This window comes from Crassostrea angulata, chromosome 10, assembly GCF_025612915.1.
Source record: "Crassostrea angulata isolate pt1a10 chromosome 10, ASM2561291v2, whole genome shotgun sequence".
Lineage (NCBI taxonomy): Eukaryota > Metazoa > Mollusca > Bivalvia > Ostreida > Ostreidae > Magallana > Magallana angulata.
The window spans coordinates 7,419,051-7,435,937 of NC_069120.1; the positions used below are offsets into that span (position 1 = coordinate 7,419,051).

The 16,887-nt window shown below is 34.3% G+C and overlaps 2 protein-coding genes across 2 annotated transcripts; both read right to left on the reverse strand.

Moving 5' to 3' along the window:
* Positions 1–232: 232 nt before the first annotated feature.
* On the reverse strand, positions 233–16,318 carry LOC128167418 (uncharacterized). The gene is made up of 4 exons (XM_052833130.1): positions 15,825–16,318; positions 2,548–2,664; positions 2,218–2,355; positions 233–1,440 (listed from the first exon to the last, which is right to left on the reverse strand). Exons 1-4 carry the CDS (start codon positions 16,096–16,098, stop codon positions 1,199–1,201), a joined length of 771 nt encoding a protein of 256 aa, XP_052689090.1. The 5' UTR covers positions 16,099–16,318; the 3' UTR covers positions 233–1,198.
* LOC128167419 (uncharacterized) lies at positions 5,298–7,687 on the reverse strand. Its single transcript, XM_052833132.1, has 4 exons — positions 7,164–7,687; positions 6,696–6,815; positions 5,765–5,902; positions 5,298–5,637 (listed from the first exon to the last, which is right to left on the reverse strand). Exons 1-4 carry the CDS (start codon positions 7,423–7,425, stop codon positions 5,405–5,407), a joined length of 753 nt encoding a protein of 250 aa, XP_052689092.1. The 5' UTR covers positions 7,426–7,687; the 3' UTR covers positions 5,298–5,404.
* Positions 16,319–16,887: the final 569 nt, after the last annotated feature.

The window sequence follows — 16,887 nt, forward strand, 5'->3', positions numbered from 1 at the left end:
AGGTTAATTAAAATAATGTGGACAGACAATTGGAAATTCTATATATCCATCCATCTTTGAAAAAAGGAGTGATACTGTTAAAGAACGATAATCAATAGATCTGTAGTGCTACTGACTTGAATCATAGCCATTTCCATTTCTTCAAAAGAGTGGTAACCTGGATGTCTGCCAGAGAATGAAGAAAGTAGAGCCCGGGTACGAAAGAGCTACACAATATATTCATACACTGAACACAAATAAACTGATAATTTTATTCAAAGCAATATAGATACTGTACATAACATTCTGATTACAAAAGATTATTAACTGATTAACATTACAAACAGTGTAACTAACAATTATTAACAAAGAAAAACATGTTATAGAGTATAACTTTATATAACAGTACTATTTGCTGTCACCGTGTCTAAAACATTTCTCGTTAGTTTATATTTTACCTGAATTTGGAGGAATAATTATTGCTGGTGTCAAATTTAAATATATCAATGATACACTAGCATATACTAATACACAAAAATTCAACAATAAAGTTTTATGCTTAAAAAGAATTAACATGAACAGAAATAATTATGACCATCTACCATCATTTAATACACGTAGTGCATATACAATACAGTGGTACCTTATCATTACGACCACCTTTAATCTAAACACTATCGATCGATGAATATAACGTCGATAAAATTAACAAACAGACAAACAAACGAGAACTGCTTTGGCGTTTCACAAAATATAATTATTACAATATTTCACTAATCCTGAAATCTTGCTTTATCAACGCCATCGGAGAAATCTTCAAAAAGTTGCAAGAAGGACGGGTTGTTATGGGACGGAAATGCTTCATTTTTGGGACAAGTTTACCACTCAGGACAATGTTTTTTTTATCCGAGCTTTCTGTCTTTCTTCTCACAGGCGCTGAGTCACGTGAAATAACAAACTTAAACCATTCTTAATAGAAGAAAAAAATAGAATAACTGCTTATCTAGGCAGTATTGAATTTTGTTCTTCCTTGAGAATAGTTTTAATCGATTCAATGTGATATATCCCTATGAATACCTCAATGTGATATATCCCTATGGATACATTCAATGTGATATATATCCCTATGAATACATCAAGTGTTTTGCACGTCTGTCCTTTCGGGTAAGGCACATTTCTAACTGCACCAAAAAGTCCAAACCGATTACAAAAAACCCACTTAATACTTGTCGCTCATAGTCTTAGTTTTGATGATTCTTAATGCTTGCGTTAAGAAGACCCAAAATATGCTGTCTGCTACTAAGAGAATCAGAGAAAACCATGCCAAAGGTGCGGGCCAACCCACGCTCACATCTCGAACCGGACAGACGCTGTCAGGGATATCATACAGCGCGTGGCAGTAGTAATGCTCGTAGTGGTGCTTCAGGTGAAAGATCACTAAACCAAAGAAGACGAACACACCTGCGTAAAAGAATTGAAAAAAATATCAATATGTAAATTTAATAAAAATGAAGTTACCGTATATTTTAAAATATTTTCTGCATTTACTTTTGAAAAATTTATTTAGCATCGGTATACTTGCTATGCATTACTTTGAAGTATCAAATAAGCCCAACCTACTTGCTTTCTAGGACTTGAAATATCTAATAAGTCCTGGCATACATGGTCTTGCTTTGCAGTACTCGAAATATCTAGTTTGTCCTTACATACTTGCTATGCAGTACTTTTAAATATCTTGTTAGGCCTGACATACTAGTTCTTGCTATGCAGTACTTTGATATATCTAGTTATGCCTGACATACTTGCTATGCAACACTTTTAAATATCTAGTTAGTCCTTACATACTTGCTATGCAGTACTTTGAAATATCTAGTTAGTCCTTACATACTTACTATGCAATACTTTGAAATATCTAGTTAGTCCTTACATACTTGCTATGCAATACTTTGAAATATCTAGTTAGTCCTTACATACTTGCTATGCAATACTTTGAAATATCTAGTTAGTCCTTACATACTTGCTATGCAGTACTTTGAAATATCTAGTTAGTCCTTACATACTTGCTATGCAGTACTTTGAAATATCTAGTTAGTCCTTACATACTTGCTATGCAGTATTTTGAACTATCTAGTTAGTCCTTACATACTTGCTATGCAGTACTTTTAAATATCTAGTTAGGCCTGACATACTAGTTCTTGCTATGCAGTACTTTTAAATATCTAGTTAGGTCTGACATACATGCTATGCAGTAGAGAGCGCCCGCCACCATACAGACGGGGACCATCTTCCTGTAGGTCCCAAGTATCGCCAGAAAGTTAGCCACAATCAAGTCTATGATTGTCACCATAAAACACACCACTGTTGAATTGTGCAGACCTGAATAAAAGTTTGATTAATTTGAAAATTTAAAAAATTGAGTGTATAGCAATTGTTTTCTTTTCAAATTCTTGATGCAATGTTTAAAAGTTTTTTAACTATGCCATGGACGTATAATAGTAGTTTGGTGCAAAGTATCTGACTTTAATGTAAATACTATGATATCGCATTTCCGCCATACTTAACGCATACCCATGAAAGACTTGGTGTTGGTAGACACCACCATCGATTCCTCGTCATAATCAGACAGGAAGTTAAAACACTCCTTCCGGTCCAGCCCTGCAGCCGTTAGTGTGGCCCTCGCAGTGTCTGAAATGCAAAACTCAAAACTTAAGTCAAATCTTTATTTGTAATTCTGAACAGACGTGTCTGAATGGCATTTAAGGTGGCTCGACAGTCCAGTGAATTATTTAATGGGTCGACAAAGAATCATTTTTGACAAATGATTGATCAATTTATGCACAATACAATTATCTATTTCAAAAAACATATCAAAGACGGCCTAATTAACTCTATGATATTTTTTTAAACAAAAATATTTATGCAAATGAAAATCAAGAATTGTAGATATTTTTTAAACAATCAATTGAGACCAAGTTTTAAGCTCTAAAATACTCTGCTTGCAGTTAAAACAAAGGAATTCATGTAAAATCATTAAAAGTCGATATTGGTCCCTGTTTTGTAAAATCATATTGAAAAAAAGAGTCTTTACCGGTCCATCAAATAAAATGTTGGTGTGTCGAGAAACCTTAGATGACCTCAGTAGATTTATATACTAGAAGTTTGACTTATATGAAGGATTGTGCAGAAATTACGTAACGAAAGTTAATTAATTTCCTCTCTTTTAAATGATTAAACATCAAACATTCGTTGTTTTGATCATTTCATATTTCCCTGAGTTTTGGAAATTCATTAAAAACGTTAAAATTCATTAAATTGAGAAGGCCGACTACATATTGTACGTGCACGGATCTCCAAAACTAATAAGCTAAAACCAATCCGCCTTTCATCTCAATAAAGTTTTAATTTCATCTTCTGATGATAAAAGGTTTGTCATTAATGAAGCTTGATAAGACGAGCAATATATCCAATTAATTGGTTAATGAGAGATGAGTTAAAGGGAAATTACTGCTCCACGTAACGATACAAACAAAACGAGTTTGCTTGAAGGTTATTTTATTAAAAATATCCATCACTTTCATCCAAACAGTAGTTGAATAGGATATTTTCGTATGACAAAAGTTGTGTTTTAACCCTGAAAAGTGGTTTGCCCAAAAACAAATCTTCGTAAAAGAAGATGTAGGATTCACAACATCGTAAATGTAAGTCTTTTAAACATGGATATTTGGTCGCTACAACTTTACAGAATTTTCATATCTGAATGATTTTATCTGTAAAGACGTCACAAGGGATTTCCGAAGTAAATCTAGAAAGATCAAATTGTTCTTTGATAAACATAACTAATGTATCCTTTTTCACAACATGTTTGTTTATAAGCACATTGAAGTCGGTTGAAATATGTTTTAAATTGATCTCCATTATCAATATACATAAATTACTCTCTATTCTGGTATAGCCCAATGTAACAGATAAAAAGTAAATTTGCTGCATACACAAAAATAGTAAAAGGCAGTTGCTAAGCGATACAATTTATGTTATAATTGGATAATTAAAATCTCCCGAGTTGTTCTTTTTGTGTAAATTGTCCAACTACATAAGCTTATGAGAACAGAAAAGATATCTAATCGAGAAACTGTTTATCAAGATGGCTGAGAATGCATTGGGTTGTTTTATAAATATATCCCATTGAGCTAGACAAGGTTAATCCAATTATCTCTGCATATAAATGTATCAATTATTTCGACCAAAACCTGATTTTTTTTTTCAAAGTGCGTTAACATCGACGATTCAAACGCACTTTGACAATTTATTTTTCAAAGTGCGTGACTTTGTTCCAAAATTTAGGCACTTTGAAATTTTTTTCGAAGTGCTTAATTTTTCAAAGTGCGTTGTAACATGGCTCTCAGCTTTTTATTACAAGGATATTTTCTAATATTACAAGTGAAAGATAATGCATGGTGTTTTGTTTTAACTTAAAACTGGTGTTCTGACTCTATCTTTGTTCCGAGATACGTACACTTACGTTAAACAAGTTCATTAAAATTTTATGACCATAAGCAGCTAACAACGTTCCAGTTTTTAAATTATATGATGTCGTTGACACCATAAAAGGAATGTAAAATCCATTTGTTTAAGCAAAGAAAAAAGAAAAGAAAAAAAAGAAGAAGGCGCAACTCCGTGAGGAAATTCGGAGTTAAAGATACAACAATAATCACAGAAAAAGAGCGAGTCACGTGACATTGTGGTTTGATGTATTGATTTATATCACCAGCTTGTGCAAGTGATAATTTCGAAATAACATGAATTAGAAATTAACAGTACCTGGAAAAGACAAGTGATATAGGCACTTAGAGACATACGCATTAGAATGCCCTGATGTTTAGACTAAAAACGACATAGGTCCTGTCATCAGGAACAAACAACACTGTGTGTCTACACTCTTCAATCAATACCAAAAAGTCTTCGCTCAACGAAGAATCATTTAGAAATGAAAAATACTAAAATTTTTAAATATCGGGATTTATCGATTTTTCATGTAGAAGTTATATCAAATTCATGGACAAACAAACCGTTTGATTTCTATGAGCGACTGCGTACTGCAGCCATAAATGTCAACTGACATTGCTTTCTAATAAGGTTGCTCAAGATTTGAACAGCCACATGAATGATCAAAAGCAAGATAAATGACGAAATCATATTAAATATTATTAAATGTTTACTTTTTAAATTAACTCATCAATCACCGTGTTTGATGGAATTAATTCCACCATGTAACACTGACTTTGAGTTTTGAGCACATTGCTGTATTTAATAAGTCAATGTTTTATTAATGGATTTAGTTCAATTTATTGCATCAACATCATTATCATATAGAATATTATTACCAAAATACTATACATGACATGGAATAAAAATAAACTGCAAATGATCATATCATAGTTTTTGCTTTGATGACTCTGAGAGCACGTGTCAGAAATAACCAAAGAATACTGGCTACTGAACAGATGATGACGCCCACCCACGCAACAGGCACCGCCCACAAAATGGTGACTGTTCGGGTGTCACAGGCAGACTTTGGTATAGGGTACAGAGACTGGCAGTAGTAAAGCTCGTAATGATGCTTCACGTGGAAAATTGCGAGTCCGAAAACAGTGAACAAACCTAGAATAACAAAGTACAAATAATAACTCTATTACAAAACGTGTTAGTACCGGAATTTGATGTCAATGAGAGAGAGAGAGAGAGAGAGAGAGAGAGAGAGAGGTTTTCATCTTCATGGGATACTGACTAGCCATACAGTACAAAACTCCGGTAACCATGCATGCCGTGACGTGTTTGTTGATAAGCGAAATGACCCCGACACCTAGCGCCGCCACGAGGTCAATGATGCAGACGATAAAACAGGAAGCGCCAGAATTCTGTAGTCCTGTAAAAGCATAATTACGGTTAAAGATAATTTTTATAAGGAACTGAGGCAAACGATGAAATCAGTAAACTTTGATAGAAAGAACGGTTGGTGCCCTCACTACCCCAAGGGTAAAATATTCTCAAAATTATCGACTTATTTTGTGCCGAAACTTCATCAATATTCCATGAAATCTGAAACTTGATCGTAAAATACCCCTTACAATTGCTTATAGGTTGCATTGCTCTGGAAGCAGAATCTTAAAAGTCTCTCGGGAGTAATAAGAAGTCGACAACTCCTTACATAACAGCTATAACGCGAATATTGCAATAAAGCACGCAGCAACAATACTGCAAGACTTTACTCTTAAGCACGATTTCTTGTGTTTATTAACCCCTATTCATAAATGTACCCGGAATAAGTCATAAAATACATGCATAAATATGAAAAAAATAATAGTAGGTAAACCTTCATATATGAAAGGTAATGCATTTGCATTTAACTGATTGTTACGACAGTATGTGTAACTTACTGGCAATAAATCTCCCGTAACTCTGTATGGTTCTATTAAACATGCAACTGATGGTTAATCTTACTGGCGATAGATCTCCTGTAACTCTGTATGGTTCTATTATACACGTAACCGATTGTTAATCTTACTGGCGATATATCTGCCGTCAGTTTGTATGATTATATTATACACGTAACTGATTGCTAAGACAGTATGTGTAGCTTACTGGCGATAGATCTGCCGTCACTTTGTATGATTATATTATAGATGTAACTGATTGTTAAGACAGTATGGGTAGCTTACTGGCAATAGATCTCCCGTCACTCTGTAGGGTGGAGGACTCCTCGTCATACTCCGACACAAAGTTGTAACACCTGTCTCTGTATTCGCCCCCTAAGGTGCCCATCTCAGCCCGGGCGGCATCTGCAGAAAGAAAATAATGTTCACCATTGATACACCATACTAATTCCATTTTGCACGCTTACCACTAGTGAAGCACACAGTCTTTACAACCAATTAACCGAAGTTTACTAAACTGTAACTAAACTATATATGTATATTTAATTTTTTCTGCACTCAATCATTATAGCAACACAGTGATAAGAAAGAATGTGGAAAGTTAATCATGAATATTAACTGGAAAATAAGTGTGTCTTGGACAATTTGTCTTTCATGTTTCAGACGCTAAGTATTGATTTGCTCATTATATGAAAAGAAAAGACCAAGAAATGAAAACAGTTAAACAAAAGAAATGACGATCGCAATATTTACCTGTCAGTAGATCACATAACTTCCATGGCCCCCCATACTGGTAGTACAGAAAGTAATATGTCCCAGAACCCAGTTCCTTATAAACTGTGACGTCAGAACGTGACGCGGCAGGCGTAACTTGAAGCGTGGATGAGTTGGCTTCAACGACAGAAAAGTCTATCTCTTCCCAAGAATCCACAGAAATGGCCAATAAGATAAACACGCTGCCGAGAATCCCGACTACCACGGACAATGACGCTAGAATTACCAGCGGCGAAGGCATCACTAGACACTTACAATGGAATGCTAATCTTCAGCCATAATGAGTTCTGTATCAATTTGTAGTGGACGGATAACTTTGAGTGGCAATTTCCTCTTCCAATTACATCTTTAATTCATATTTTAAACAAAAACAACAACAACAGGTATAAAGTTTAAAAGATGGTCCAATTTCCTCCTCACCAGCGCATGCGCAATGCGAGAATCACCATGGTAGTTAAGTATGTGTATTGAGCGTTTCATTTATAGGGTAAATGGCAGTCGATTAGCGGGATAACACAAGAACAGCAACAGGGAGAATATCGTTATAATCGATCGATTCTCTTCCTATCAAAATTTTAAACACGCCATACTCTGAACGAGATCACGGAGTAACCGACTTGATTGCAAAACAATCACTATACGAAACAAAACATTGACGGCAATTAGGAATTCCCGCAAAGCAAATTTAAATATACCTCAAAGGAATGACAAAAAATGTGATCATATTCAAAGACACATATCGCACAACTAATTCAAAACACACTCAAGTTCAATACATCTATAAGGCTTTATAGTTTTGAGTTAAGGACCAACAAGAATTTTTAGAAGAATGGAAAACTCAAGTTTCTCCAAGATATTGCTGACGATTTTTCAATTTTTCTGGAAAACATGGCTAGCATGTTTAACATTGATTAAAACTGGTATTACTTCAGTAAGTCCAGACATAATCCACACATAAATCCTACTTAAACTTTAATTACATTGTAAACTCCATCCTCCCGATTGGTTCCTGCAATCGCATTTCAATTTGAAAAACACGGGGCAGACCAACAAAGACGAGAGAGGGGGATCCGATGTCCTATTATGGCACATTATCTTGGAGAAGTGCTGTGGCCATCGATCAGTTTTCCTTCCTTATTCTCAAGGGCATTCAAAATCTTCAGTGGGATTAGGAGAGTACTGACTAAAGTGCATACATGCAACAGAACATCATTATAAACAATAAAAGGGGATTTGCAACAAAAAATTCATAACAAATGTTGATAGTTTCCTCACAGTTCAGTCTAGCATCGCTGAAGTCATTCATATTCATCTAAACCCTGGTTTCGCCTAATATCGGTAACAAATCAAAGTAAATACTAGTACATGTACTGTTATTTAGTGTTTTAATTGGCACAACTGATATAAGGCCTCAACAGAAAGATAACAGATACATTTTTTCTAACTTCTATACTTATAAATTAAGACTTTTTGCCGATAAACTACAGAATGCCTGCACCAGAGTAACTGCTTACACCTTAAGTATTTCAATACGTGTGAGATGATGTCCGTAAGCTATAATTGAATTTTATCTGATAAGTAATTATTGAGAAATAAATTAAAAACCTACTTTCATTTTCGACAAACCAGCCTAAAATAGCAAATATGAGAGTAAGGTGATGGACACGCTTTGGTGGATCCAAGTCGGGGGGATTTGCATCAAAATATATGCTTGTATTGGATGAGAATATCTACTGGTAACTTATTTAGGATATACATAGAAAATAAGATATGACAGATGTAGAGTAAACAAAATGAGCCAATTCGTTTCATTAATACGCGATTTTAGTTTAGATGGAAAGAACTTTCCAGAACTGGGTAACCAAGAACGCGGATTGACTAATTAACGTCATGGCATTCAGTCTTTTTATCTGAAATTTGTATTTGAGACAGTGATAAAAGTTATAGTGAGATTTTAACTAAAGAACAAAGTTTAGAAAAGAGATACGACGCACTTTACACCCACTCCCTAATTTGAAATAAAATAAAAATGTTTGTAATTTTTTTCAAGTCAACTGCAACAGAAGGATTAAAGGCCTAGGGCATGTACATGAAGTACATTGTATAATATCAATGTAAAAAGTGTTAATTTCTGCGCTTGCGCGGAATATTATCTAGTTTAACTAACAAAAATGCATTTGATTAGAACGTGGTTTGCAACACCTTATTCAATAAGGGGGTTTAAAGATTTGGTGGCAGGAAGGGGCCTAAAGTCAAAAATGTGGAATTTAAACATTGAAACAAGCTAATTCACTAAACTTCTACAACTACTTTTGCACACAGCACATCGTCATTTAATCTCTTGGCTTATATGAAAAATTGTTAAAATATTCAGAGAGAAAATAATTGTGTACTTATGCCAGCAAAATAATTGGCATAAATGCAGGAATCGTTAATCAGAGAATTCAGTAGCTTTCTTCTCTGTTTACTCTAATAATTGTATTTGTTGTAAACTTTCTTCAGACAATAAATATATGATGGTTTTTAAACACTCTTGCGTTAGCACGTTCTTGTTTAATGTATGTAATAAGCATGGAACTTGTTGATTTGTGTTTTGTTTATTTATATATTTTGTGTATGTGTGTGTGTGTTTGTTTCCTGTAACACCACTTTCTTATTTGATTATCATGCTCATTCACTAAACCCTGAAAAGACAACCTGTCTGTGTAACTCATTTACTCAAACTGGATTGATATCGAGTGGCTACGACGCACGAAGAAGTTTAAACATTCCAAATTCTCCACATTATAGATTTTTCTTCTGAACCATTTCCCGCTTTAAGGCACATGTCCTCACTAAAAAGAGAGACAACTCCCACAAGAATAAATTTTGTAACAAAATTATACTTTTTTCTCTAATCAGAAAGCCCCCGACCAACCACTTCAGATTTCAGAAACAATTTGATTCACAAAATTTTGAATATTATCAAAACGCGTTTACTTGATCGTAGTGTCCTTTCGTGGTCTCGTAAAAACAAGATTTGAAAAATATATAATATCCGAAAGGTGAGAAGTAATGAAATTTCATTTTTACACCAACGTTAGTTTCAAAATAAGTAAGAAAAGAAAACCATCATCGTTTGTTTTAAAATAAGTAAGAAAAGAAAACCCACCATAATTACAAATGTATAATATTATATGATATCAATGATAAGATTTGATATTTAGAACCATTTAAACAAGGCCTTGGACTTTCAGTAAGACGTAATTATCTTGCGTTAATACAAGTGTCCTTTAAAAAAGGACTACAATACGTGGACCATCTGCATGTGTTTCCAACGAAAACGTGAAAGCCTTCAGATTATCTGATTCATAGATTCCACCGACTCTAGCCCTCTGCTTTTAACCACTAAATTTGTACATTGTATTACGTATATACATGTACGTATAGCCCTGACTTTTTATCTCAGAATTTAAAGGGTTCATACTTCTAAAATAATTATGATCTATCTATGAATGAAGTTTGCCTGTATAGTATCAGGCATTCGGTGAATTCTACTATTTGCGCACACATTACGATTCGCACTACTTTGTTAACTATGCAGTGACAGCTTTGTGTAAATTAAAAATTTCATATTTTAACGCATTTTTCTTGAGATTTAAACTTTTACACAGTGACATAATTATTCAGTCATACTTAAATGCTTAAAAAATTTAATCGAGAAGTACTCTAGCCTCGCCTTCTAGGCCTATAAAAGTAAAGTTAAGTTACATGTATATTCGGAAAACAACAAAACATTGCTTATGCTATTTGATGCATGTTGTAGTTTCGGCATAACATTAACTTATTTCATAATACTGATAGTTCATATCACATGCCAATCATTTCTTTAAAAGGAATACTTTGTTTCTGTACTGTTTACTGACAACATTACAATTAAAGCGCCTTTGAACTTATGCACACATATGGCACGGAATCCCGATCCCGATTTAGATAAACGTGTGCTAGCCTGGTTCCCTAAACTACCCATTACGCACAAGAACCAGGCTAGCTCATGCGCAGGCTGAATTTTCCCCAAAGCATCCGGTTTCACCTCGCTTATATATCTCAGGGTCCACGCAATGACTCTGGCTTCGGGTGAAATATACACCGATTGAGTAGTCTTAGAACAAAAGCCAGACAAGTCGTGTTGATTTCAAAGAGCAATGGCTGAGTCGCCTACAATGAAATAGACAGGCCTACGTCACATTGCAGTTTGACACCAACTACCCAAAGTCAAAGCTCTTGTTAAAATGGTTCTATTTCTTTGCACTCGAATTATATAAATCACAAATTACAGAATGTACTTAATTCCACTGAGATGACAAAAATCATTTCCACAGTACGGAATCAATACACGGCACTGTTCAGGCTTTTATGTTTGACTGTTTCGATCCTTCAGATCTCAAAACTTGCCAGAAGCGCTTTAACAAATGACTTTGATTTGAACAAGCCGAGGACAAATCAGCAGAGGCCATCAACTTCACGCTTACTACATGGTACTACAGCTGTAGCAAAATAATTAATATCAACAGGTAAAGGGATCTTTTAACACAAATTGTTTACATTTGCTTTTGAAAGCAAACAGAAAAAAATCAAAATAATTTACTAAAATAATAGATGTATGTATCATCTGAATCAATAAAAATAGATTTTATCTTACATTCTTTACATGCACATTATCTTTTCAAAGATAACTAATCAAACAGATTATACACGTTGTCGACTAAATGTTGCGCGGAGCTCAGAACGTTAGTGAAAAATAATGAACCGAGAAAAAGATAAAGATAAATGATATCATATCATATATTTCTTAAGATTTCTCTTGGATAAAAAATACATCACAAAAGAGGATAGCGTTACGTAATCTATTGACCAATACCGACCTTTGATAATGTTCTTTTCTCATAAATTCATTAATAATTGGGGGAAAATAGTTAAAGATAGACAGATTTTCATATCATATCAACAAATCTGTTGAATCAAAACAACAATTTTCAGATAGGGACAATGTAATTGACCAGCGATGTGTTGTGATAACAGTCCACCAGCTGTGAACAGTAGAGGTAGCGAAATACCAGTCCACCAGACACACCGGTAACCCCCCCCCCTTATATCTCGCAAAGGCTCATCATAGTCCAATCCACTTAGTAGTATATGGACGGCTAATTGCATTCCACTTAAGTAAATAGATAGATTAGGGGAAAATGGCAGCAAAGGTTTCGTGTTTTTCGCGATAACTAATAAAAAATTATTCATCTATAAATAGAATATTTAATGGAATTCAAAATTGATTTTTATTTCAAAATGTTTGTCGTCTAAACAAAACTAAAATGTTTAGGAGAAGAATTTCATGGACACTGCAAGTATCTTTGTTTATCCAATGAAATTAAAAGTTTTCTCGAAATTAAATAGAGATTTAGATTGAAGGTTGTAGAAATGATCGCCAATCCTCGATATTTAGACTAAATTTATCGCAGTTCACAAAGTCACAGCATTGTTTTATTGATAGCCGTAGGCCATGTCTGTCCCCAGCATCAACTATCATTGACTATAGAGTTACATGCGAATCGTAAATCATTTTACTAATTGATAATTTTTAATCTTGGATAAACTGTTAAAGACAAAAAAACAATACCAAATAAAATAAGCAACAAAATACGCAGAAGAAGTTGTACTCTTTTCAGAATATCTAAATTGTTAAACGGGCTTTTATTAAAACTATTTGCTTGATACAATAATGCACATTTCTATTATTTTCATTAGATTTTAACAAACAATAATTAATTTTATTCAAAACACAAGGTTATTCTCATGGAGCCAAAGGTCACAACTTTAACTAAATATAATCAGAAGATCGGCTAGTGACCAAAAGTTGCCCTTTCTGACGAAATTCCTATATTTGCGAACGACAAACATATTCTAATTTTGAGATACTTCTGTATTGACGTCTCTACAGATACTCTAAGAAATCGTATCAAAGTTGTCCACTTCGTCACGAAAAAGAATATATCATTCGTTTGAAACAATCTTTTGGTCCCGTCGCATCATCAGCCATAGCGATATATCAAGGAAGCTGATCCCGAGCACGGAATCCGGAACTTTATTTTTTATTTTAATGCTGATTCAGCCTGTTAAGTTATTTTCTCATTCGAAACAAAATCAAAGAGAATACAATTAGGATTATTTTTAATTCACATCATAGACTTGAACTTTTTTTTACAGTCTAATCAGTGTACTCTATACGAATATCAATGTTCAACGATTCTATTGATCTTTAGGCCGAATAATTTGATATTTTGCAAACGATTTGGATGCTGTAATGATGTTTAGTGGTAAATTATTTATCTTTAATCGATTTATCTGCTGTAATTGTATTATAATCATTGATTTTTTTTGTATTTATTTACCCCATTCTTACACTAATGTAAATAGTTTGACCGATGATTATTACAAGGACTCTTTGTTTTTGTTTGAAATGAACAAGGAAATTGAATTAAAGTGGCTGTAGTTCCATTCAAGGACTTATGCAAACGTTTGTACAGGTGGAAAACAACAGAAAAGTTTCAAGCTTGAGATCTGTAATTATACGGACTGTTAACGTCTGTGTGGTCAAATTCATCGGAAGACTATCCTCAACCAAGCCAATATTTGTTGTTTCTTTGCGTAACGACAATGATTGCCTCAGAATATAACAATATGTTAGGTAATCCACTCATTACGCAAACCACGTTATTCTCAAGCGTGCGTAATATCGTGATTAAAATATTGTGATAACCAGAAAAAAATATAATTTCTATTCAACTTAAGCAAATCATGTACTAGTAATATAGTATATAGAAAAGAGAAATGCACAGACAATTATAAACTCTCTAACTGTGTAAAAGGGAATTTACTTTTGAAAAGCTAAAAAAATATATTTTTGTTTTAACTATAACTGATAGCAATAATTCACACAGTTAGTCACAGTTTCATATATGTTAACAATTTCAAATTTTGATATGCGTCAGTTAATTAACACTTCTCTGGCCAGTCATATTTCCCCAATAAGTTTATTGAAGCTCTTTTACAATTTCTCATATATATGGCATTGGGACTAAAAAATAAATAAATTTATAACATAATATTTTGTAAAAGAGTTATATAAGAGAGACAGAAAGAAAGAGAAAAAGACAGACGGGCAATCACATCATGTACATCAAACATAGAGCAGTTGTGTAGAGTTTACCTTTTTACTGACCATCCATTTAATCATGGGGGTTTATTTGTAGGCACTTTACCACTCTTATAAATTTATCATGTGAGGTTTATTTTACACTACAATATTGCCATAATCTCAGACCTGCTTATTGATTCTAAGTGAACCTGAGGCCAATCTTCTGAGATTCTCAGTGAACCTGGGGCCAATCTTCTGAGAGAGAGAGAGAGAGAGAGAGAGAGAGAGAGAGAGAGAGAGAGAGAGAGAGAGAGAGAGAGACTTACAGTATCAAGTAAAAAAAAAGATTGATATTAAGACGGGGGACAAAGCAGTTTTGATTTATTTTGTTATGTGTGTTAATTCCATTAAATGCGTTCCATCTCTTGGTACCAGAATCGTCAAACAGCTCAGATTTTTCCCTTCACTCACGTTGTAGAATGAAAACCTCATCTCTTAATTCATTTTAGTAACCAAACTCCACATTCATATTATTTTCTAAACCCCTCATTTTGATTTAATGCCTTACCTTATTCGACATTAGTTTCAATCTTTTGTGCATCTAGTAAAAGAGGTGGTTTCAAAAATGATATTTTTTCCTAATGACTTTTTACATGGACAAAGGTTTATAATGCGCCGGTCTTTCCGCGTGATGTCTCTAGTGTTTCATTAATGACTTTGCAATAAGACGGGGATTGCATTTCACTGCACTGAACAGAACTTTGCTCACGATAGAAGACAGGCTATATTGCGTGATTTATAAATTCATCACTAAGATGCTTTTCATATTGTTATGTTGTTAATTTTGAAAATATCAGGTGACGGGGGGTATAAAACATTTGGAATTTCCTGTGGAACATTTGATGACGCATGAAACCTACATCATGAATAGAAAACCAAATGGAAAATCTTTCAGAATATTTTTTTTATATTTTAAATTTATCAAATAAATTATTTTTACTCTATATGTTAATGAGACTTAACAGTGTGGAAACCCTTATTAAGTAAGATTTGAATCGCAATTTTATTTGAAAATGATAAAAGAATTCATTTTAATTTTGAAAATTGACAATCGTAATTTTTTTTCATTAAATCTCAGCTCTTTTGAATTTTCATTAGGACTGAAGTAATTAATTTTTTTTAAACCGAATTCTACTTTAAATAAAACAGAAGATGTTTTATGTTTAGCGAAAATTTCCATTAAAACGGGAAATGACACTGCATCACTGTAGAAGCCCGAGTCAAAAACGAGTGTCGTAGTGAAGTGCATCTCTAACCCCAGGCTCCGGAGTATGATACATCACAAATTGTAGAGTCATATTTCATAACCGGTGATAGCAAACAAAAATCAGAATATCAAACGTCAAAAAAAAAAAAAAAAAGATACAGTGGTAATATTTGAGAGTAAATTGTCTAAGGTTACAGACCTGTCAGTACGTCACAAAGCTTCCACAGTCCCCAATACTGGTGGTAAAAATAGTAAGTGGTCCAGGGGTCCACCAGAGCCCCCCGGATACTGTAGACATTTAAATCACTGTCCGAGGAGGCCACGGTCACCATTCGGTACGAGTTGTTGGCGGCGGTGAAGCTGTAATTGGCTTCCTCCCAGGTATCCACAGAAAAGACTATGATCAGAAATAAACTGGCCACGAGGCCCACCAAGACCGTCCCGGCCTCGAGGATGGCATACGGGGCCGGCATACAGACAGACAGACGGACGGATTCCTCTCTCTCTTTCTCTCTGATCTGAACACTGCCCTGGTCTTGCGTCACATCTGTGCCAGTCTGATGGCGAAGACCGGCCGTGAGAACGTCTTAAGTATCCCGCCTTGGATTCCTCAGTCGTCTTCAATAGTCGTCGCTCGATGTATCGAGCGCTCCGTTCAGTGGCTGTCTCCCGTAACTTGTGTCAACACACAAGTACCTGACGAAATGTTTGGATAGTATTCACACGTGGATGTGGTCCTCAGGTACCCTGGCTGATCACCAACCGCTGGGTTCTCCCGAGGCGCTCTTTCTTTTGTTAATTTTTCATCCAAATTGTCTTTACAATTGCTTTATCTTTGTTTGGTCAAGGGTGATAGAAAGATCTTATTGTAGCTTAAAACCGTATAACTAAAATATTTACACTTCCAGGAGAACAAAACACCGGTATCTTAATATGTATATAGATATAATATTTATTGATTAGGTTCGGAATGTTTTCAATATCGAAAAGAAAACTTGAGGTACATTGAAAACTGATTTTCAATCGATTATTATTTCTTCACAGTGATGAATTAGACTGCGGCTGTAAGTCGCGTTGAAAAAAAAATAGTAATAAAATGAATTATACAAAACATGGATGTTCCAACCGAATAAAGTCTTTGAAGAATAATGTTTTAAAAGTCTTTAACCATTCTCTATGATCGTGACAAATGGGGAGAAATGCCGCCACGTGATACAGGATCGGGGGACCTACCACGAGAGATGATTGTCAAAAGGTTTATG